General features: G+C 40.4%; 1 protein-coding gene across 2 annotated transcripts; it reads right to left on the bottom strand.

Moving 5' to 3' along the window:
* Nucleotides 1-817: 817 nt before the first annotated feature.
* Ampd1 (adenosine monophosphate deaminase 1) lies at nt 818-24498 on the bottom strand. 2 transcript variants are annotated; one of them, XM_076861550.1, is made up of 16 exons: nt 24388-24424; nt 22789-22800; nt 18692-18872; nt 17143-17308; nt 14481-14646; nt 10124-10343; nt 8926-9055; nt 7339-7533; nt 6946-7077; nt 6034-6197; nt 4010-4136; nt 3663-3826; nt 2683-2803; nt 1849-2022; nt 1554-1664; nt 818-996 (listed from the first exon to the last, which is right to left on the bottom strand). In XM_076861550.1, exons 1-16 carry the CDS (start codon nt 24407-24409, stop codon nt 838-840), a joined length of 2244 nt encoding a protein of 747 aa, XP_076717665.1. In that variant the 5' UTR covers nt 24410-24424; the 3' UTR covers nt 818-837. The 2 variants fall into 2 exon arrangements, with proteins under 2 accessions (XP_076717665.1, XP_076717664.1); XM_076861549.1 differs by lacking the exon at nt 22789-22800 and having other exon boundaries at nt 24388-24498.
* Between the last annotated feature and the right edge of the window lie 421 nt (nt 24499-24919).

Genomic DNA, 24919 nt, shown 5'->3' with positions numbered 1-24919 from the left:
CGGACCCCACCAGGTGCTAGGCAAGCGCTCTACTGCTGAGCCACAATCCCAGCCCCTCAAAGGACTTTTTTTAAAAAATTGTTCTAATTAGTTATACATGACAGAAGAATTCATTTTGACACATTGTACACAAATGGAGCACAACTCTTCATTTTTCTGGCTGTACATGGTGCAGAGTCACAGGGGTAGTGTACATGTACACAGGGTAGTAATGTCTGTGTCATTTCAAAGGACTTTTTAAGGGTTCTAAAAGCCTTAACCAGGCTTAATTCTATAAAAGCAAAAGTCTGTATTCTCCCAATATCAAGTCATTTGCTTGTTTTTTTGTTTTGTTTTATTGTGTAGCTTTAGTAACTGTTTTGCCTGAAACTCATGAAAACTCTGGAGTAAGACAAATCTAGGTCTCCACTGCTATACCTCACTAGGTGTATCCTTGGCAGATTATTAATCTTTTTAGTTGCTGTTGTTCTAATTAGTTATACATGACAGCAGAATGCATTTCAGTTCATTGTACACAGACGGAGCACAGCTTTTTCTCTCTCTCTGGTAGTATACTATGTAGAGTTGCACCATATGTACAGTCATACATGTACCTAGGGTAATAATGTTCGGCTCATTCAACCATCTTTCCTACCCCCATGTCGGTTATTAATTTTATTAACATTCCCCAAATGTAGATAATATCTGCCTTTTGAAGTTGTGAAAAAGATTAAATGAAATAAAACCAGTGGAACATCTGATACAGTCTTTCATGTAGTAGGAACTCAATAACTGGTACTATTATTATTTAAACTCTACAACAAAAATCTCACTCATATTAGTATTGGTTTATTTATTTTATTCTGTTGATTTAAGACCCTCAGCAATTAAATTGAGCTCATAACACCAGGTTTCATAACGATAGGCCATGCGGATTTGGGCTACATTTGTCTTCCGGATATCATTTCCACTAGGGCCTTCCTCAAGGTAATTGTTGCCCAGAAACTTTGCTTTCTCCTATAAAAGAAAAGGAAGCAGAATGTTGTCTCTTCCCCTTGCCACCACCTCTGTTATAAACAATAACCGAATCTCCCACAAAAATTTATTCCTTTATGTTGGCCACAGGCGAAAAAAAAAAAAAAAAAAAAAGAAACCATTACAAGCACTCACTAGTGCTTCAATGTGCATAATCTCCTAAGAAATTGTGAGCAATTTTGTTTCCCTTACCCAAGGTATGGCCAGAGAGATAGAATAATCTTTTCTAGTTCCTGTTTCTATCCACAGCAAATGCATATGGTTTGTGGATGGAAAAATTTGGGGGGGGATGCAAGGGATTTAACCCAGGGTTGCTTTACCACTGAGCCACATTCTCAGCCCTTTTTATTTTCATTTATTTATTTTTGAGACAGTGTCTTGCTAAGTTGCTGAGGCTGGCCTCCTACTGTAGCCTCCCAAGTCACCACATCACCACTTCTGGTTTGGAAAATTTTTTCTACATGTGTTTCTCTAATATTTGAACATTCAAGTTACCAGACCCTTTACTCAGAAGGGTAGCCAATCAAAGATAGTTCTACCTCATGAGAAATTCCACACTGCAGAACACTGTTTCTTGCTACTTCACACATATCACAAGTACTCAGCTTGAAGACTTGTGCAGCAATAGCATATTCTTCCATCAGGGGCTCCTGCAGTTTATTTACATGAAGTAAAAGAAAATGAGAGAGAGAGAGAAGAATACATTATTAAAAGAAATAATATGCATCTTGCACAAAGAGAATAACGAAGCACCTTGATTGACTTTCAAGTTTTGGGTGGGAAATAACCATTGAGAAAAATGTTCTTGTATTGCTCAACATTCCACTTGTGTACCTTGGTGAAGTGGAATTGCATCGGGTCATCCGTAGATAGTGAGATCATTAGCCCTTTCTGGAGGAAATCTAAAAAAGGATTTTTTGCATACTCGAGAAATAGGCTGTTGTTACTTAGTGGTGACATAGCAATGGGAATCTGGGCTAAGAAAAACAAGTACTGTAACACAGGACTCTGAAAAAAAAAAGATAAAAAACAAGTTTAAGGAGAGTGAAAGAGGAATAGAAACTAGAAACTTTAAAATCTCTTGTTCTATGTGGAACTTCAGCTTCCAACAGAATTATCACCTGCTCTTTAAACTCTTAGTAAAGAAGGATTCTAGTGTTTCAATGTAAGTACTATCCAACATAAATATGTTTTGGATTGTACATTTTCAGAAGCATTGAGTCAAACCAAGTTGTTTATTTGAACTTTAATTGCTTAAGTAAGATGGTCTTAGGCAATTAAAGCTCAAAAGACTTCGCCCTGAAACCTACTTTTCCCTAGCCACACGGAAGTTCTGACTCTCACAAGAAACATTTTAAAGCATGCTACAACAAGAAATCTGGCAAAAAGTAACTCAAGGTAAGCCAAACCACCCCTGAATTATCCCTTTTCAGTGTTGTAAACCAGAAGTCAGGAGGTCTGCATTAACTCATCTCTGATGGCAACTAGGTAGGTAATCATGTGAGTCCCTTTGCTTCTCTCTATAGAATAAATCACACTCAATAATCTCAAAAATCTTTTATGCTCTCTTGAATTTGATTCCAGTGCTGGAATCAAATATGGTAGGGAGAAAAAAGACACCTCTGTATCCATGATAAAAATTAATATTAAGAACAGTCTCCAACTTACCTTTTTTAAATTCAGGCCATGAGAGATATTGTCTGCTATCATGAATGCTGTCATGAGGTGGGTGATAGCTCCAGCTTCCCCACAGTGAGGACGGAACAGAAATGTATTCATGCCTCGTTCCCTATGGAAATAAAATTGCCAAAGAAGTTGTAGGTTCCAGGCAGACTGGTTTACAAGAAAATTCAGTAGAAATGCTCTGGAAGAGAGCAGCCATCCAAAGGATTCAGCAAAACTGGCAATCCCAATTCAACTTCTTAATTCTTCCTAAATACAAACTTTTTAAAAAAGAGGTAGCAAAGGATATGGAAGTCAGGAGGTAACTAATAGTTGAACTGAAACATCTTCAGTCTCAACAGGAGATGTACCAGCACCACCATCTCAGCATTTCTGGTGCTTACACTTTAGGGGAAATGGTTCCAAAGAACTCCATTAGGGACTGGGACTATAACTCAGTGGTAGAGCACATACATGCTTAGCATGTGTAAGGTCCTGGGTTCAATCCCCAGCACCATACACAATCCATTATAGTCCTCCTCTACTCCTTATCCAGAGACAACAGGAAAGGTAAAAATAAGGAGTTTTATAATAAATTGCACAATGATAAGCATAAATTCCTAAACTTCTAATGAAAAGGAACTGTGAAAGTTAACTGAAGTCACCAAAAATGTCTAATTTTGTCCCTAAATAAATAAAGAAATGGAAGAACCAGTTAAAGAAAAGAAACTCTGATTTGGGTCAGTGGGACACACTGGAGTTGGAATCTGTGGAGGACCTTGGAGGGCTGATGCATGAGGACAGAGCTATAACAGACAGGCCCTTTCTTTAGCAGTTTTATTTCCCTCCCTCCTCCCCTACCCCTTGCTCTCTCTTTCTTTCTTTTGGGGTGCTGGGGATCAAACCCAGGGCTTCACTGCATGCAGGGCAAGTACTCTGCCACTGAACCACACCCCCAGCCCCAGTCCTGGCTCTCTGGTACTTACTTTCTCAGGCTGTTGAGCACCATGATGTTTGCATACATGTAATAAGAATAATAAGTGTAAGATGGATTCTTTTCCATTGTCCACTCCTGAGGTTTGGGACTCTTGAAGGAAAACATGTGACCACTGTGTTTGGACTCATCATCCACACTGTCGAAGCCAGTAATCTGTCAGGAAAAGTGAGCCATGCAATGGGTTCAGTCCAACTGCAGGGTCCCTGTCTTCAGGTAAACTTTCAGTTCCAAAGACAAGGACCAAACGTAAAGAGATAAGCACCAAGAATTATTCTTGGCCAGGCCGGGGGACTGGTTCATGAACAGCAGTATGAAGGCCTGAAAGGTCATACTTACGTGCTTGAGGAAGACACTGAGGTCTGGGTGAGCCTGGGGGTTGATGGTGGCTTCAAACACCGGCAGGAAAATATTCTCCAGCATCTTTCCAAAGTGTGGGAGGAAATTCTTAGATCGGAACACATCACTGGAGGCAAGAATAAAGAGAAATTAGAAGGAAAGGAGAAGATTTTTTTAGAATTGATGCCCCCCCTATGAGAGAATCAGAGGATCAAATACCATGTACAGAAAAAAGAACTGGAATGTTCACCCCACATCCACTCCCATATATTTTTCTTGCTTACCCATAAAGAGGGGTTCAGTTTGGGATAGGCAGAGGAAGTATTTCTAGACTATGTGCCATCTCTTCTAGACCTTCTCTTCTACAAACCCCCTATGGTAAGAAAACTAAGCCTTCACAGTTACATCCAGATAGAGAATGAGCAAAGTTTCAGTTATTTATACAAGTACATTGTATACAAGTTGGTGAGCATGAAACGGTGATCAAGAATATCTCTGATCTGGGTTGGGGTTGTGACTGGGGTTGTGACTCAGTGGTAGAACATTTGCCTATCATGTGTGAGGCACTGGGTTCGATCCTCAGCACCACATATAAATAAATGAATAAAATAAAGGTCCATCAACAACTACAAAATAAATTTTTAAAAAAAGAATATCTCTGATCTGTGGTACTACACAATGTAATATTACTCAGCCACAAAGAAGAATAAAATTATGGCATTTGGAAGTGGACACTAGTATGCTAAGTGAAATAAGCCAATCCCCAAAAAACCAAAGGCCAAATGTTCTCTTTGATATGCTGATCCTGACTCACAATGGGGGATAATGGAGTTTCCAGGGATAGAACAAGAGGAAAGAGGGGGAAGGGAGGAGAGATGGGAATGGGAAAGATAGTAGAATGAACTGGACATAAATTTCCTTCGTTCCTGTATGAATACACAACCAGTGTAACTCCACATTACATGCAACCACAAGAATGGGAAGTTATACTCCGTGTATGTATGACATTTTACTGTCATATATAATTAAAAAGAACAAATTTTTAAAAATTTAAAAAGAATCTCTCTGATCCATGGTAACAACAGACAATAGCACTTTTTATATGCCAGCTGCTGTTCTAAGAAGTGACCAGAAATATCAGTTAATTCAATCTTCATAAAAATGTTAGGTGCCATTTTTACTCCTTTTGAGAGACAATGAAACAAAGGCACAGAGAAGTTCATGTAACTTGCCCAAGTCACACAGCTAGTAAGTGGTAGAACCAGCATTTAAGCACAGCCAGTCTGGAGCCAGAGTGCGTACTCCTCATCACCATACTCTACTGCCTGGATACCTTAATGGTATTAGATGGAAAGTGCTACCCCTGTCAAAAATCTACTTTTTTTGGCCTAAGAGACAGGATAAAACTCTTGCATTGCCACAGGGCACACAGAGCACCTGGGCGGTTGCCAGAGAACACATAAACAAGTAAGTTAGATAAAACATCAATGATACTGAACCTACTGAGAGAGAAACTATCCCTGAAGGCAGTGAGTGATGATGTGTGGCCTGAACGGCCACTTCCTCCGTGGTACCAGTTTGGGGACTCCTGAAGGAAAACATGTGATCATGGAGAACTTGAGCACGTTCACATGTGGGTGGGACAATCAGCAGACCCTGGTCACAGTACTGATACAAGACAGCTACATCCCAGTACAGATGAATATGGGAAAGAATGAACTGGACACAGAGGAGACCAGGAGAAAGAAAGTATCCACTGAAATGTACACAGTTCTTCTTTTAGCTTGGTGCTTATTTAGATTCTGGTTCCAATATTGAACTTGAAATGCTCTTTCTAATTCCTGTATGTGGTCAACAGTGCTGTACCCAGAGTGGACAAAACCAAGCATGCAGGGCCCTGTACTGAGGTGCTGCTTCAACAAAGCTGATTTCTGTCTACAAGGTCTGCATGTTGCTTGTTCAAGCAGGGCCACTGAGGCAGGTCATGGGAACAGGCTATAGGCTTCCCATGGGCAGGTACATACTAGATCCTAGGGACCTGGATCATCCATGTCATGTTGGGGCAGTAGATACGGTTGCTGACAAACCAGGAGGAGAGTTTGTTCCACTCTTCAGGGCTGCGGCCATAGATGGACAGGCGGGGCTCTGCATGCTGGTACTTGGCCTCCACCAGGTCTGCACCTACCTCCTGCAAAGCCAAAACAGGAATCCAAAGCCAGAGAGTCCCACCAGCCCCTCAGGGGCCTAAGCCCATGGGATCTAGGGAGAGGAGATGGTTACTAAGAAGAATGGAGGGAATGTTAAAAACAAACAAACAAACATAAAAGGAAAAATATTTTGGAAAATATTTCTCAGTGAAGATCTAATGGCTCTCAGAATTCAGGAGGAGAATTCAGTGAAGATAAAGAACTCGTAGAACCTGACTAGAACCTGACAGAGAGCTGAGAGAAAAAAGTCAGACTGAAGATGATGAGATATCTGAGGTGCCCACAAAAGAAATGCAGCTCTTCATATTTCCTCTCCCCGCAAAACACACTGCTCCCAACTCCACGTGCTCCCTAAGACACAGACATCGTGAGGATGAGTATGGATTCCCACCCAGCTCTTCCTGAATTTGCATCCAGAGCCTGGGAAAAGCCAGGTCCTTAATCCCCAAGCCACACCCTTAACTTTAATAGAGGTTTATTAAAATTATTAGAATGGCTGCTTCAGAAGAAATACTTGCATTCTTTTGGGTAGGGCTCGACTCCAGAGATGAGGAACCACATCTTCCCTTCCTTCTGTCCTTCTTCCCTCCCTCCTTCCTCAAGAGCCATGCCAGTTTCCATAGATCCTGTTGGTTCATCCCCTACACCCCACTGCCCCCCAAAGATCCAGCTGGTTCATCCCCTACACCCCTTCCTTCCCCCAAAAAGATTCAGTTGGTTCTTCCTCACCTTGATGATAGTGGCAAAATATTCTCCGTTAATGTAATTATCTGTCTTCAGGTACAGGTCCCTTAGCTCGCTGGCTCCCACAGGATTGTATTTGTCATTGAATTTATCAAAACGCTGGAATGTCTGGCGACCCTGGATCAAGAAACAGGAGTAGAACCGTAAGATTATCAGCTGCCTGGACACAGAGTGCTAGGGAATGGCCAAGGGGAACAGGGAGCTGATAACAGGGGAAGGGGTTGGGCTCTGAGAATGAAATCTGGGACAAATGACAGACAGTGAGTGAACTTCAAAAGTGGCTTTCTGTAAGGGTGGTAAATCAACATAATTGAGAGGACAGTGAGAAGCAGAGTCATAGGAGAAAGATATGTGGGGTTTTGAGATAGGTTCACTTACAGCGTGAACATCCAGAGAATCAACAGTCAGGTCGTATGGGTGCATTTTTAATTTAGTAAAGAGTTCCTTCAGTGTCAGAGTCTTCTCATTGGTGCTGTAGACCACTCTGTCAGCATCAATGTGGTAAGATTTCTTAATAAAACGCAGCAGATGTTTCTGATTCATGCAGGCAGCTGCATGGATGTGGGTGTCCACCTGTGTGCATATTCAGAGAAAGAAAAACCAGCAATCAGCTTTAGATATACTAGTACTCTGTTAGAGGCTACGGTGCCTGCAAATCCCACTGTGGCAGAAGAATGGAATAAATATTGGTGGTAGGAACTGACAGCTGGTGGAGGTGAGCCAGCAATAAAGAACCCATTTTCACCCTTTCTGTGCCTGTGCAAGGATGTATAAGATTTGACTAGATGCAGTCATAGTGCTTGCTTCTCTTGTGCATGCGTACATCCAATATACTTCCACATTTGACCCACACAGAGTTCCTGGGGACCATTCTCCACCCCGGAAATACAGTTAGAAGTAATGTAGCTACCATAGCTTTCCTCCCCAAAGAAGACAGGGTTGAAATGATGAGGCTATGGCACAGTGATAATGTTTCTGAGATAGATATTTTTATAAGTATGATTTTATAAGATGAAATGTTTGGGGTTTGTTTTATTTTGTTGGTATTGGGAATTGAACCCAGAGGTGATTTAACACTGAGATACATCCCTAAGTCTTTTTATTTTTTTTCTGTTTTGAGACAGGGTCTCAGTTCCTGAGGGTCTTGCTAGTTGCTGAAGCTGACTTAGAACTTGGCAATCCTCCTGCCTCAGTTTCCCAAGTCACTGGGATCACAGGATTATAAACTAGGCCACTGTACCCAGTTTATAAAATGATGTTTTGACAGATTATTTATTTGTCCAAAATTAGACATAAAGCTGAGCTAAGATTTGGGCCTAAATTTTTGTTCAGATGTTCCCTATTCCTACTTTCTGCCAATCATTTAACTTGCCAGAACACATACTGGAAGTGTTTCTAATTGATTGATTTTCACAGTCATTAACTCATTGGGTATTCACAATTTCACAGAGCTGTCTTGAGCAGATATATTTCCCAATTTTACAAATGAGGACACTGGAACTCAAAAACTATTATTTAATTACTTCCCCCAAAGTTTTAACTCAGGAAACAGAAGAAAAATAACTAGAAGGAAGATCTTGTAAATCCTAGAATTTTAATTTATGAAGTTTTGTTTGTTTTTCTTATTTTTGTTTTTGATGATAAGTGCGGTGCTGAGGATCAAACCCAGGGTCCTGCCCATGTTAAGTAGAATGCTTCCCTCAAGGGTGTGAAGCCCTGAGTTTGACTTTGACCCCCAGCACTACACAAACACACACACACTTATAATTTTTTATGCTAAGAGTTTGGTATATCTTTCTCTGGAACAAATAGTAATTTAGACATAGTCTCTCTGCTTTCACTAAAAATCCACAAAACCTGAGAAAATTTTGATTAATTAGAAAATAGTGTTTTTCTTGCCTTTTCAAGAAATCATTGGATTAATGTTTTTGCCAGGAATTATCTCTGAGTATCTAAACTTTTTACCTTCCTGCAGTTATAAAAATCTCGGTGGGGATTGTTTTTCAACTCCTTAAGCTCATCCATCTCATTGAGCATCTGATGGACTTGGAACTTGGAAGAGAGGAACTTCAGGCGACGGTGGGTATAGGTCTTACTGTGAAAAATAAAAATCACGTAATTCTAAAACAGTCCGAACATTAAAGGAAAAGAAAACAATCACAATTTCAAAATCATCAGAACCCTTATCAACCAAAGGAAACAAATATTAGAACAAATGTTTCAGGCTTCTGTATAGTTAATCTCACTGAAAAGTACTGGCACATGCCTGTAATCCCAGCTACTTGGGAGGCTGAGGCAGGAGGATCACAAGTTCAAGGCCATCCTGGAGAACTTCAGCAGACCCTGACTCAAAATGAAGTTTTATTATTTTAAAGAGAGAGTGAGAGAGAGAATTTTTAATATTTATTTTTTAGTTATCAGCGGACACAACATCTTTGTTTGTATATGGTGCTGAGGATCGAACCCGGGCCGCACGCATGCCAGGTGAGCGCGCTACCGCTTGAGCCACATCCCCAGCCCCCTCAAAATGAAGTTTTAAAAGGGGCTGGGGATGTAGCTCAGTGGCAGAGTATTTGCCAAGCTTGTGTAAGACCCTGGGTTCAATTCCCAGTACTACCAAGAGAAAAAAAAAAAAGCATTGAGCTCCAGTTTTTCATCGAAGTTGGACATAATCACAAGGGAGGACTTGGGAAGGCATTTTAATATCAATGGTGACAGTGTTGTCCAAAGTTAATGGTCCCAGCTGAGCACAGGGCAGACACTTGTAATACCAGCCTCAGCAATTAAGTGAGACTCTGTCTCAAAGTAAAAAGGTCTGGGGATGTAGTTCAGGGATAAACTCAGGGAATGTAAACCCTGGGTTTGATCCCCAGTATCAAGAAAAAAAAAAAAAAGTTGAGAGCCCTGGCTTTGCAGTCAGCAGATTTGGGCTCAGATCCCTTTTCAGTCATCTGCCTGACTTTGGATAAGTTACTTAACTCTACAAAGTTTCAGCATATAAAACTATAAAAATGCCTCATAGAGCATTTGTGAAAAATCAAAGAAATAAGGTAACCAATGGTTTAATATAGTATTTGAACAGAGTGAGCATTTGATAAAAATGTATTCTTATAATTAATAATAGTAGCACTGGTTGTTAATCAGGTCTCACTAAAAAACTTACACAGGTCCTTGGGCAATTAAAGCAAGCAGAAAGTTCATATCATCTAAGAAGTCAGCCAGATTTGGGTAAGGATATGGCTTGGGTTCATCCTTGCTGGCTGCTGCCTCGTTAGGATAGATGTAAACCACACCGTCTTTCATTTTGAGGTGGTAGCCCAGATTTGCTGGAAGGTCATCTGCTCGGAAGGGGTCTTCTCCCTTCTTCGGAGGAGGGGTAAAGACTTTTTCAATAAAACAGAGTAATATATCAGCACATAGGATGAATGACCATGTAAAAGTAACCAAAATATGAAAAACTACAATATATCATTAGTTTGGCATCCCATACTTCATAAGTTATAATTATCCAACTATATTTAATTTATCCAGTAAATAATTTTTTTTTCACATTATGTTTTCAAAGATGATTAAGTTCATAGTATAAAATGGCTATAATAATAATGTTTTATCTAGTATAAGAATAATTTTTGAATTATTTAGAAGTTTATATAAAGTAATTGATATACAACTTAAATAATTTTAATTTTTTACTGAAGTTGGTCATTATAGGCTTCCTGTTTAGAGCATTTTGTTGGGGGGGAGGTACCAGGGATTGAACTCAGGGGCTCTTGACCACTGAGCCACATCCCCAGGACTATTTTGTATTTTATTTAAAGACAGGGTCTCACTGAGTTGCTTAATGCTTTGCTTTTGCTGAGGCTGGCTTTGAATTTATGATCTTCCTGCTTCAGCCTCCCGAGCTGCTGGGATTACAGGCATGTGCCACCGCACCTGGCCTGTTTAGAGCATTTTATTATCCTGTTAAATAATTGCAAAGAGCTGGACACAGTGATATATGCCTGTAGTCCCACTGCTTAGGAGGCTGAAGCAGGAGGATTGCTTGAGCCCAGGAGTTCAAGACCAGTCTGTGCAATACAATGAGTGAAACTCCATCTCAAATAAATAAATAAATGATAAAATAAAAGAATTGCATAAAAGCAAAGGTAAAACCACAGTTAAGAAAGAGTTTGGATGGTTACCTTTGAACCCAGGGGTACTCTACCACTGAGCTACGACTAAGCCCTTTTTTTTGTTTGCTTGGTACTGGTGATTGAACTCAGAGGCACTGGACCACTGAGCCACATCCCCAATCCTATTTTGTATTTTTTATTTAGAGACAGGGTCTTATTGAGTTGCCTAGCGCCTCACTAAGTTGCTGAGGCTGGCTTTGAAATTGTAAACCTCCTGCCTCAGCCTCCCAAGCCACTGGGATTACAGGCATGCCCCACCACATCTGGCATTCCTAGCCCTTTGGAATTTTTATTTTGAGACAGGGTCTTGCTAAATTGCTGAAGCTGGCCTTTAACTTATGATCCTCCTATTTCAGCCTCCTGAGTTCCTGGGATTCCAGGCATGTGCTACCATGTCTGACTTAGATTGTATTTTTTATTTAATAATTTTTTTAGGAGCAGCTTTAGGTAAGCAGAAAAATTGAGTGGAAAGTACAGTTTTCATATATCCCCAACCCTCATCCTACATGGCCAGCCTCCCCCACTACTGGCATCCTGCATTAGAGATTAGGTAACAAGTGTTATAATTGACAGGCCTACACTGACTTGTCATTATGACACAGTTTTCATTAGGAGTTATTCTTGGTTTGGTACACCCCATGAATTTTGACAAAGGTACAATGACATGTATCAATCTTTATAGTATCATACAGAATAGTTTCCTAAAGTTGTTTTAATATAAAGGGAGAAATAAAATCAATTTTTATTATAGGAATTATAATTTTAATTATGTTTACCACCTTTTAAAGCACATATAATTTCTGCTAAAGGAACTTAGAAAAGAGGAAGTGGGTAGGGGCTGGGGATGTGGCTCAAGCAGTATCGCGCTCGCCTGGCATGCCTGGGGCCCAGGTTCGATACTCAGCACCACATACAAACAAAGATGTTGTGTGCACCGAAAACTAAAAAAAATAAATATTAAAATTCTCTCTCTCTCTCTCCCCTTAAAAAAAAAAAAATAAGAGGAAGTGGGTAAATGTTGCCTTCTTTCCACTACTGACAATTTCAGCCTAAGAAGGCCGGGATACATTCCACACTGGCACAATTTTTAAGCACTCACTCCTTTATTTTCAACAAATATGGTAATTCATGCTTGTGTAATGCTGTGCCCAAGGAAGGCGTCACAAAAATCTCCTCTTTGCAAGTGACGACTAAAGTAGTCCGAGTGACAAAAATAATAAAGCCTAGCATGATTAGCCAGGCATGGTGGCACTTGCCTGTAATCCCACCGATTTCGGAGGTTGAGGCAAATTTGAGGTCAGCTTCAGCAATTTAGCAAGACCCTGGTGACTTAGCAGGACCCGGTCTCAAAATAAAAAATAAAAAGGGCTGGGGATATAGCTCAATGGTAAAGTACCAGGTTCAATGGGAGGGGGAGAGGGAGGGGAGGGGAGGGGAGGGAAAGGGGAGGGGAGGGGAGGGAGAGGAGAGGGGGAGAGAGAAGAAGGGAGCTGAGGGCAGGGAGGAGGAGGAAGAAGTTTGAATATTTCCTATTCAAAACTGGGAGATAAGGCTGGGATATTGGCTCAGTGGGGGCCTGGGTTTGATCCTCAGCACCACATAGAAATAAATAAATTACTAAAGGTATAAAAAAAAGTTTAAAAAAAGAAAAAAAAAAAAAAACTGGGAGAGGGGCTGGGGATGTGGCTCAAGTGGTAGCGCCTGGGTTCCATCCTCAGCACCACATACAAACAAAGATGTTGTGTCTGCCGAAAAATTTTAAAAAAATTAAAATAAAAAAAGATTTAAAAAAAAACTGGGAGATAAGAAACACCAAAGAAGGGAAACAATATGTGGCCATATTAAATAACAATTTTATAGTTTTTATATTTAAGTATATTAGAGAAATTACACAGGCAAGATAACCATTCTAAAGGTCAATATTGTAGAGGATTGGCAAACTAATATTATGAGTCACCGAAGTGGACAAATGTTTAACATGATTACAGAGATGAGCTCATAGAACTTGAGATCTTTGATAATATGACGATTTGAAAGGTCAAAAAAATCCAACATACTTGCCTCTCTAGAAATTTCATTTCTAGAGTATAATCCTAAAGACAGTTTCTCAAAGATATTCATTGTAGCCTTGTTGGAAATAAGTTTTTAAAAATCAGAAATATAAATGCCTGAAAGTAGAAATTGGTTAAATCAAGTATGGTACAGGTAGTAGCACAATAGAAATCTAAAATTATCAAAGGCTGGCTATTAAAAAAAAATCTGTATTTAACTTATATAAAAGGTAGAAAGTTAAAACTGAGATACACAAATAAAATGCTATAGAAAGTCAGAACACAGAGTTCACTTCTATCCAAAGGTCAGAGGCAGGTAAGAAATGAAGTATTTGGGCTGTGTCTTGAAAGATTAGGTTGGAGCTACACACTGGGACACAGGGTCAATTAGCAAGGGGTAGGGCCCTCTGGAGACAGGGAACAGCCCAGCTGTCCAGGAGCAAGAAAGTCTTGAGCTACACGAAGATCAGGCAGTACTTCCAACTATAAAGAAGAGTGCATAGGGTACAGTAGGACAATAAGTTTAGAGATAGGTTGAGCAGGCAAGTCCAAAAAGAAATAAATAAAATGCAGTTAGGCAGCCAGATGGCCACAGGCCTGGAGTGCCAGGCTCAAGACTGGACTTACTTTGAAGTTAACAGGAGCAGCTGAAGGTTTCTGTCAGGAAGAGGAAGTGCTCACCTCTGTGTATGGTTCCCCCCACCGGCAGTACTGGGATTGGACCCAGGGATGCTCTACCACTAAGCCTCACGCCCAGTCGTTTTGATTTTTTATTTTGAGACAGAGTTTCAAAAGTGAGGATGAACTGAAAGAATGTGAGATTAAAAGGTAGCGGAGTAATTTGGAAGCTACCACAATAAACAAGGAGAAATATAGACCTAAATTAGGTAAGAAAGAACAGGTTTAAAGAGATGCGGTACAAACTGAATCAAGTGATTTTGGACATGTGGGGAGCAGGCGGAATGGAGCCAGAGAGGACTATGATATTTTTAGACTGGATTACTTGCAATCTAGGGGCATAGTTTAAGTGTACTATTTAGTAGTTAAATCAAAGAATATATCTTTATTCATTTTATTTATTTATTTATTTTTGGTACAGGGGACTGAACTCAGGGGTGCTTAGCCACTGAGCCACATCCCCAGCCCTCTTTTATATTTTATTTAGAGTCTTGCTGAGTTGCTTAGGGCCTCTCTAAGTTGCTGAGATTGCTCCTGTCTCAGCCTCCCAAGCCACTGAGATTACAGGCATGCACCACTGTGCCCGGCTTCCTTTTCATTTTATAAGAAAATAAGTTACCTGGATAGAAGCTTTCATTGGCTACCCAAGCTTCACCATCAATGTTCCTCAAGTACTTGGAAGGGGTTTTCGGGAACCGCTGAAATGACTTCTGCATGTATTTCTCCCGTATACACAATGCCCGATACAGACCCTTACAAACCACTTCAAAATCTTCAACTGTTACCTGCCAAGAAAATGTCAGAGCATCAGAGTCCTGTAAAAATCTAAATGGTGGGTGGAGCTTATCTCTGGCCCCTCCCGGCTCGCCTGTGTATTGGAGGCCATGATGAGCCTCACCTTCCTTCCCCCTGTATTTGAATAGATTTGGATTCTGGGTCCACTCCAGGAGCAGGTCTGGGAGTTTTTCTAACTCGTCTCCACCAAAACATACCAGTCCTGTGAGTCTTTCCCTTATAGTCTTATATTTGTTTTTTGTTTTTTGGGGGGGCCATGCTGGGAATCAAATCCAGGGCCTTGCCATGCTAGGCAAATGCTCCACCTTGAGAATGTTCTAATTTCTTTCTCAACCCCAGATCCCCTGTTTTGGTTTTTGACTTTTGCTACATCACAATGCTTATCCAACAAATATGATTAAAAGAACTCATTCTAACATGGTATATATTTATTTCCTTCCATGGTATATACTTTTTCCTTCAGATTGACTTCTGAAGACAATCTCTCAACTGAAAGACAATGCAATTCTAATCGTGAGAATTTGAACCACTTGTTCAGTCAGGGAAATATTTTGGGGTAAATACAGTGTCTTAAGTCCCTCAGACCCTATCACTCAAGTACTGCCTTCTGCAACGACGGATGGATCAGAACATCATCCTGTAACAAGTTATTCCTGTGGATAATTTGAAAAAGAACCTTACCTCTGGCTGAAACTAGAGAACTTCCAAAGTAAAGCTTTGTTAGAACCACTGGAAATTTCCTAACCTGTTCCATTTTCCTTCCCCACCCCTAACCCATGGCTGGGCCAGCCCTGCCCAGGCAGTATAATTGGAAATCATTGAATGATCATAATTGGAGTCCAAAGACTTTTTCTCCTGGGACAAACAAAAGCTTGTTCCCTATGGTTTGAGATACAGGAATGGATCCTAATCAGTTCAAGTATTTTTAAAGATGTGCTGAAGAATCTGGCCCAGTTGCTAGGTCTGGGGGTCTGCTCCCAATGGTATACTTGTTCCATTGCCACCGAAGAGCCCTCCAGACTGTCAGGTCCTCCGGGACAGAGCTGGTTCTTATTCACTTTTCTATCCTCACGTACCACACAATGCCCAGCACTGAGAGGCTGCTGAATGAAGACGAATTAAATTGAATCAATCAAAATAAATGGATAAATAAATAAATCGAATCAATTGTTTATCAGGGATTAAGGCCTTAGGTCTTTAACCCTGATTCCCCCTTTACCTCTCTGCATTCCAAGGATGAAGACTGGTGTAGGTACAGCCCACAGCCAGGGGGAGTTGTTCAGTGGCTTAGCTATATTCAGCCACCAAGTAGAACATGTCCTACAAGACTGCAAGCCAAGTTTCAGGTGCCCTCTAGCTTTCAAAGGAGGAGCAGTTACTCCCTGATATCTGTGTGTCTTGTCCTTCCTTCCATCTTTCTTTTAATCATCCCATCTTTCTTTTTATTTCTGCTTTCATTTCTGCTAAACTCATGGGTATCAAGTTTGTCTTGTAATTTGAGAACTCTGGAGTTCTCAAACTGTGTTTCACATGTACTTAACACTATTAAATGTTTCACTTAAGTTCTTTAGTGTCCCAAACCCTGCCATTTGCAGATCATCTTATGTTATACAAAAAAATAAATAAAAATAAACAAGAACGGTTTGCATTTCATTGCTGCGTCACTTCTTAGTATCTTAGGACTTAGCCTGTCTGGGTCAGTTACATGAGAAGGGGGCTCAGGACTGGTCATTAAAGCTATATTTGGAGCACAGACCCATGGCTAAATAACAGTTTTGCCAATATGACACTTATACTGCAAGTCTGTGCACAAGAGATTTATTAATTGACCAACTGTTCTGGATAGGACAAACAGGTCAAGTTGTTATTAACATGCACTTACTATTCCTGTTCCAAGCGTAATCTACTGTGTAAGCATTTGCCATGAAACTGGAGAATTTAGTTGGTCCAAAAAACAAAAAAACAGTCCCTTAGAATGTTCTAATTTCTTTCTCATCTTTCTTTCTTTTTTTTTTTTTCTGACCTCTCCTTCATTTGTCCCTTTCTCCTGATCTGTTTCCTTTGTTGGTTTATGTATATGCTGCCTGCTCCATTCTAGGTTTCCCTTGGGTTCGTCTTTCCCCTAGAGCTCCCGGTGCCTCCCTGAGGTTCCCTTTCCTGTTTTAGGGAGTCATCAGCGAGACTTGACCATCTCTCCTTGCTGCTCTTTGGTCCTGCTGTCAAAATCTGTCCAGTGTATTCTGGGACACATGCACTGCCCATGTTCTCCACACAAGCAAAGGACACAGAGGAGAAACCATGTGGGATGATAAAAGTAATACAGGAACAGAAAACATATCACATTAGTACGGAAGTGCTACCTCGAAGTAGAACAAAGGACAGATGAGAGGACACCTTCTTTAACAGGAAGTGGGAGAAGGTGAGAAACTAAGAGCCCAGCTGAGCGGCTTCCCAGTAGCTTTGTCTGAGGGGCAAGGACAACTCACCCCAGAGGCATAGTCACCCGTGATCTGCACTCTCTGAAAATCGGGCACGGTCTCGTAGGTTGGAGATGAAGAAATGCATTCATCAATGTGGGACAGTTTGGTGGAAGATGTCTCACTTATTGGAATTGACAAATTAACGGTCTTCCGTCCTTGGAAACGTTTTTTCCTGGGTTCAAAAATTTAAAAATAAGAGGACTTAGAGTGAAGTCTTCATCAGGATTTTCATTGTAATAGATGAATGTTTCATTATGCCATTTCATTTTGAGGACAAAAAATGAAAATTAGAAATTGGATTAGGTGTCAGAAATAGAATACAAGTATAGAGGGAGAAGATGTCACTGAAGACACCTGACAAGGGCTCCTTTTGGTGTTTCTCAGAACAGTGGCCCTTAGGGAACATGACACCATTCCTCCAGCAGAAGAGGGAGTCTAAGTGCTGCCATGAGCACAGGCTAACAGTTACTAATTGTGTCACTTTGCTCATGTTTCTTAAATTCTGCGAGCTTCCATCTCCCCTCTGGAAAAAAAAAAAAAAAGTGGTGCAGTAATAGCTACCTTAGAGAATTTCTGTGAGATTGATTTACTATTTAAAAATATTTTTTCGTAGTTGTATATGGACAAAATGCCTTTGTTTTATTTTTATGTGGTGCTAAGGATTGAACCCAGTGCCTCACACATGCTAGGCAAATGCTCTGTCACTGAGCTACAGCCCCAGCCCCTCTGTGAGATGGATGTATATAAAATCCCTAGCACAGTACCTGGATCAATATTATTTCCTCAAATCAACAAATACTTATTGAGTTTTTAATTTAACACAAGCCTTGTGTGAGGTTCTTTGGGTGATGCCAGAGGAGGTGGTTTGTTGATTTTTTCCTAAGAGACATAAGACCAGAGGATAGGGCTGTGGGATGAGGGAAGGGCTGAACAGTGGGAATTCCAGCTAAGTGGTCAGTGTAGGTTTGAGGACTAAAGTGTGGCAGGTAGTCACAGCGAATCCTAGGGTAGTTCAAGTAAAAGAAAATAAGACTTTGTCAAGAGGGATCTCTGAAGACTACTCGGGAGAGGCAATAAATATGCATTACGAACTCAGGATGGGCAGGGCAGAGGGCAGGAAGGGAGAGAGGCATCCCTAAGGCCAAGAAGCTGTCAGACTGGCTGGAGGCAAGACTCAGGTCAGGAAACACAACACTTAGGTTGGCTAGGGACACAGCTAGAAGATGTAGCCTCGTGAGTTCCGGTTTATGTGGCAACTGCATATAGGCCAAGTAAATTCAGGACCGCTGTTGGCCCACTTTGGTTTGGAACAACTGCATAGGTAGCTTGAGGCTTCGACTCAGGGAGATGTGGGTGAGGGTCTGGGGCTCACTGCTTTCTCCTTTCTCTGTCATTGGTTCTCACCCTAAAATACAGTGAATGGGGTGGGGGAGAGTTTCTAATTCTGGCAGAGTTCTTTCTCTGAGTTGAACCATCATTCAGACTGAGCTATATCTGCCCCATCAAGTCCAATTCCTTGTGCTCAGGTACTAAGCAGCCCCCCCACGCCACTTACCTCCTGCCCTCTGTAGAGGTGGCCAGAGTCTCCATGTGGAATATGTGTGCTTGCATCTCGTGAAAAGAAATCGGACAAATCTCATCCACGTCAAAGGGAGAGATCTCATGACGGCCTCCCTCATCTTTGACTTCAGAGGCAAACACTTTTTCAGCAAAACTACGCATCGCGTCATCGATTTCTAAAAGAGGTTTTTATATATATATATATATATATATATATATATATATATATATATATATGAGGGTTCAAGTCTCTTTTCTCAAAAAATCTGAGAGTTTCTGCTAGGTGCGAGGCACAAGACTGTACTGAGTGCATGGCTTCCCTGCTCCCCAACCTGGGTTGCTGAAACACAGCACAGTTTGGGCCTCAGTCTCCATTAGTGCATCTCTCTGTGCGTGCAGCTTAGAAATCTGCTTTCAGATACATGGGTCAGATTCTCATAGCACATTTCTGGAGGGTCCTAAAGATGGGACTGTGCTCTTGTAGTTCCAACACTTAATGGAAAATTGCCTGTTGCTGTCAGGGCTAGATTGGATTTTATAGTAACCAAGTGGCAGTTGTTCCCATGAGGCTAGTGGTCTTACAGGTGGTTTTGAAGATGTGGATATGGTTGTTGGTCCTTTAGGGATTTTCCTAAGAAGAATCAATGACCCCAGCAATCACTGGGAAATCTGTTAGTCCCAAGAAATAAATGTCATCTTCTTCGTTTTGGTGCTGGGCATTAAATTCAGGACCTCACTCTTGCTAGGCAAGTGCTCTATCGGTGAGCTACATTCCCAGCAGGATTTTCACCTTCTTAAGACAGAGATTGTGTTTCTCTCACATATCAAATCTCATTTTTTTCCCCCAAATCCTAACAATTTGGTGACATGCTGCTGTGTGGGAGAGGGGAGCCACCAAAATTTATTACCATATATTCGGACTTCCCTTCCTTGTGGCCATGGCCTTCCATAATGAATGACCTTTGGAAAACCAATTTGCTTTTACATGCCTTACTTTTCCCTTTCTTAAAATCAGGGGAGAGGGTGGCTCTCAGCCTGGCACTGGATGACTCTAAAACCTTTAGAATATAAGAGAACCAGCTTCGTCATTCAGAGTAGTGAGGATCATCAAGTATCTGCTTCACTGCTAAATTCCGCTGTTAAATTCTCTCCAGATCCCAATTGTTTACATTTGACTTGTCATCACTTGTAATGCTGGTAAAAGCCTCTTGGTATTTCCAAAAAGAGCTGGTAAGGAGTCATGAGAATGGTAAACCATTAACTATTTGAGGCAATAGTAGAAGACAGAAACATTACTCATCTGATGGCAAGAGAAAGATCTCGCCAGGCCACCAATGTCTATGAGGCCACCAGTGTCTACGAGGCCACCAATGTCTACGAGGCCACCTATGTCTACGCAGGCCTCCAAAAGGCAACATTTCCAATTCTGACTTAAGTAAATGTAATCAATTCAAGGCTCTGCTCTGCACTTACCAACTCCTCTGCCTTCCTCTGTTTCAGTTTCCTTATCTGTCAAGTAGGGACACTAATACCTACTGAACCTCCCTTGCACAGCTGTTGTGACACCAAGTAAGTTAATGAATGTGGAAATACTTTAAGGAAAATAAAGCACCTGATTAAATTGAATGATGTAATTTGGTGACCTTGGTCAAACACACATTCGGTATTTAGGGTTAGCTTTGGGCTATTAAGGAAATGGCAAATGATATGACTTTGTTTAGAATGAAGCCTTCTTTAGAAACGATGGTAACTCACTCATAACTTCGGCACCACTGTCAGGTTAGCGAGTTTTAAAATCCTGATTTGTCACAGCAGAGTTAACAGAGAAGCTCACTCTGTTGGCTGAACTTCATGCATCTCTTTGCCTCACTAAACTCAAACACTTCCTGAAACTGAAAAGCATCTTTGGAAGCTGTTAGTATTTCTTTGGCAAGCATCATGATCCACGAAGAAACAAATGGTGCCCTAAGTAAGTATATCTGATGGCTGAGAATGCCTCACTGCCAGTTGATCCCCAGAAATAGCATCATTCTTTCCTAAGCATCACAATTAGGCATGTGCACCTCACAGATGAGTGGCAAGCAGGAGTTAGAAGAGGCTTCATGCACCATGAAGGGCAAATGGAAACAGACCAGTCAGTTATGATGATGAGGATGAGGATGATGATGCAACCAGCTTGTCATGCAGGGTCTGTGGTGATGCTGCTAATAACCTACGGAAGGATGGTATGGAACCAATGCCTGGAGACCAGATCCAATTTGCTGATGTCTGGCTCTTCCAGAACAAGTATTCATTATCTGAGACGGCACATATCCATTTGTTTCATATCTTTTTTTATAGCAGGGATTGAACCCAGGGGCACTTTACCACTGAACTACATTTCTAGCCCTTCTTATTTTTTTTATTTTGAGACAGAATATCATTAAGTTGTTTAGGCCCTCACTAAATTGCTGGGGCTGGCCTTGAACCCACAATCCTCCTGCCTCAGCCTCCCAAGTTGTTGCGATTATAGGTGTGCATCACATCCCCAACAGGTTCAGATCTTTAAATATTATTGTTTTTACTAAGATTATGGCTCCCTAAACCACTACAGGCAGTTGAAAAGTAGAAATTCTATTCTCGAGTAGTTTACATGATGACCCCAAATTAGATGGTTGCTATTTCCTTCCACTGAATCAACTAGTTGTTTTGACGACTTCACACAACCACAGCTGAAATTTAATCCCTAACTCAAGAGCTCTCCCATCAAAAATACTTCTGGGAGTGGTGGCAGTTGTGGGAAGGAAAGAGTGAAACTGATATTTCAAAAGATAAGCAGATAAGATTTAATGACAACTTGAATTCAGGAAGTAAAGGAGAAATAATTCCCTCAGGTTTGTATGGATAATTACTGACTTCTTTTTGAGCATGTTGTTAGAGATAATAAGATAATAGAACATCCAAGTAGCAGTGTCTTTTTATTTTTTTGGTACTGGCGCTTAACCACTGAATCACACCCTGAGCCCTTTTTATTTTTGATTTTGCTACAGAATCTCATTAAGTTGCTTAGGCCTTCACTAAGTTGCTGAGTCTGGCCTTGACTTTGCAATCCTCCTGCCCCGGCCTCCCTAGTCTGGGATTTCAGGCTTGCATCACCACACCCAGACTGAGTGACGATGTCTTGACAGATACATCTGGATTAAGAGCAGACAAGAGAATAGGGAAAAAAAAAATAGTACAATGGTGAAGCAGAAAGAATACTGGATTAGGAATAAGAAAATTGACTGTGACAGCTGGGTGGCCTTGGCAAACCAAAAGATCACTGGGAGCCTCAGTGTTCATCATCATAAAAGGAGAATGTTAATAACAATAATATCCACTTCGGAGAGTTGTTGTCAAGATTAAACAAGAAACACTTTAAAAGCTACACAGTGCCATCCAGAAATTGGAGATCATTATTATTAACACAGGGAGTGCAAGACTCTTGAGAAAAGGAATGTCATGCTTGCGCTCCACCCACCAGATTCAGAAAAACATGTATATTTCTCAGCAGTGCCTTATTCACGTGTGGGAGACGAGGTACTAGATCTTTCATCCGCCACATGTTATCTCCCAGAGGAACCCAGAGGCAGACCCACTATCAGTCAGCAAAAGGACAAGAGTCATAGGAGATGGAGGGCAACATCCAATCGAGGTTATGATTTTATCTAAAATGAGTTTGTATTTTAATTAATCACAAAAATTCACAAAAAAAATTTTCTGCATTGGGGTTGACTCAATAGGTCCCTTTGGCTAATCTGTGTCTTTTATTTTCTTATTTATTTAATTTTTTAATTGGTTGTCTTTTATTTTAAAACATCAAATAAGTGCCCAGTGAAGTTTTCTTTGAAAAATATCGGAGTTTTTGTTTTGTTTTTGGGATCCAGAAAATCCAAGAGTTCATTTGCTACTTTTTGGAATATCTGTGGTCATTATTTATCTTTATTGACTTTCGAGGGAATCATTTAATAAACACTGCTGAAAAATAACCATGTTTATGAATTAAGGAATAGTATCACATTTTTAAATTGATACTCTGGCAAAATAGCAGGAGAAACAGTCCAAGATACTCACGTTTTCCTTCCGCTGTATGAAGTAAAATAAAACAAGATACATTATATGAACAACTGACAGAAATAATAGTAGCTATTAACCAGTACTTTGGAAAACACTGGTTGGCACAGGAACAAGGTGATAGGAGTTATGCCAGCTCAGTCTTTTAGCCTACTTGAAGTTTGCTGCCTTAGGAAATGCTGGGAAGATGGTTATCATATAGCTCTTCATTTCCTTTTCTACTCTTCTCTTCTCTCTCTCTCTCTCTCTCTTTCTTTTGTGGTACTGGGGATGGAACCAAGGGACTTGCACATACTAGGCAAGTGCTCTGCCACTGAGCTCTTCCCCAACTCTTTTTATTTTTATTTTTAAAAAGGGTCTTGCTAAGTTTATGAGGCTCAACTGGAACTTGTGATCCTCCTGCCTCAGCCTCCTGAGTTGCTGAGATTACAGGTGTGCACCACCACGCCTGGCTTCTAATATGTCTTTAAATACTTGTGTATAATCTTAAAAAGCTTTCTGTTTGTTTGTTTGGTGGTGCTGTGGATTGAATACAGGGTCTCATGAATTTAATGCTCCACCAAGGAGTCACATCTCCAGCCCAAAAAAGTACTTCTTGTAAAACGTGAATTAAAAAATATTCTCATATGATGCTGGTAGAAGGTAAACTAAAACAGTTCTTTTGGGAAACAATTTAGTAACACCTACCAAACAGTCATTTCTGAGAAGCAATCCAGTGAAAATTCTCATTTAACACAGAAAAAACTTTAGGTACAATTATTGTCAGAGCACATTTTTACTTACCCAAAACTATAAAGAATCTAAGAGATTAGCTAAAAAAATTAGAATATTATACAGCCATGTAAAATGGTGTTATGGAAGAGTTTGAAATACCATAGTAAAAATGGTTAAGTTATAACAGTACACCAAAGCATTATCCTGCCAAACAAAGGACTAAAAAAATTACAAACATAATATAAAGACCACTGTGTTTTTAAAAAGGTTCTCTAATTTTGCATGGGAAATAGATTGAAAAGAAAAACACTAAAATGTTAAGAGCATATTTTTGGGGTAATGGGACTGTGGTGATATTTTTCTTGTTACTACTTTCTAATTTTTGTAAATGAGTGTTTATGACTTTTATTTATCCATATAATTTTATCTTTATTTCATATGAAACATGCATTGCTTTTATAATGAAATACTTACAACATTATTAGTTTTTAAATTACTCTGTGTATAAACCCGGAATGTGAACCATCAGAATAAACAGATTGGGTTGAAATTCACATCGTGCTCATGATTTTTAGTTAGAAATGTTGTGTAGGACCCTTCCCAGAACTGGACTGTACAGATTTTGTTTAGACTAGCAGAGTAGATATCAACTATCTCACAGTTTTCTAAGGGATCCTCAAAGATGCCATTTTAGAAAATTACCCTCCTCCCCAAACTAAAAACAAACAAAGCTTGAAAACATCCTGCCTCTTTCTGACATGTATTGTTAAAGCTATTGGGAATCTTAAATAAAGGATCATCAAAGCTGATGTGATAGTTAAAGGAAGGGTTGCAAATGAATAAAATAAAATAAAATGAGTTCTCAGAACATTTTTGCACACCTACCTGGAAGTTTGAACAGAGGCATTGTTGCTGGATCCTCGATTCTAGGATAGCACAGTAGAAAGGAAGAGATGTGGGGATGGCTGGCTGACACTGTAAAACACCCTGACACACACTTTATTATTTTGCTTTACCCCTGTAATCTGACCTTCTCTGCTAAAAGGAGAGAGATGAGCTTCAGACCTATTTATATCTTTAGGCAATTGACAGTGAAAAACAGGTGAAGCCTTCAGTCTTTATGTGGGGATTTTAGAAAAGATATCTGCAGGGGGATTGCTTTGGAATTCATTTCCGCATCTTCCTGCAGATTGGATTTTCATCAAGTGTATTCCCCCCCACCCCCGCCCCATGAAGCTCATTCTTTTATTTTTTGGAGTGTAGTTTTCTTAGATGATGTGACCATGGATGGTTATTTTCTACTGAAACACAATGAAGTCTTCCAGTTTTCTGAAAAGTCAAGATCCCCAGGATTTCCCATAAAGAGGACAGTTTTCTGTGGTTGGTGAATATGCCACAACGTTCATCAAGTCCTTGG

Source organism: Callospermophilus lateralis, chromosome 7 (genome assembly GCF_048772815.1).
Source record: "Callospermophilus lateralis isolate mCalLat2 chromosome 7, mCalLat2.hap1, whole genome shotgun sequence".
In the NCBI taxonomy this organism is placed as follows: Eukaryota; Metazoa; Chordata; class Mammalia; order Rodentia; family Sciuridae; genus Callospermophilus; species Callospermophilus lateralis.
This window is presented reverse-complemented; position numbering and strand designations above follow the sequence as displayed.

Excerpts from the sequence above, each read along its gene's own strand:
- Ampd1 (XM_076861550.1), bottom strand. The coding sequence starts at position 24,409 with ATGCCTCTGTTCAAACTTCCAG. Across the intron at positions 7,078-7,338 it reads ATTCTCTGGATGTTCACGCT|GGTCGCCAGACATTCCAGCG; the intron begins GTAAGTGAACCT and ends TTCTTGATCCAG. Across the intron at positions 3,827-4,009 it reads TCAGTGTCTTCCTCAAGCAC|ATTACTGGCTTCGACAGTGT; the intron begins GTAAGTATGACC and ends TTTTCCTGACAG.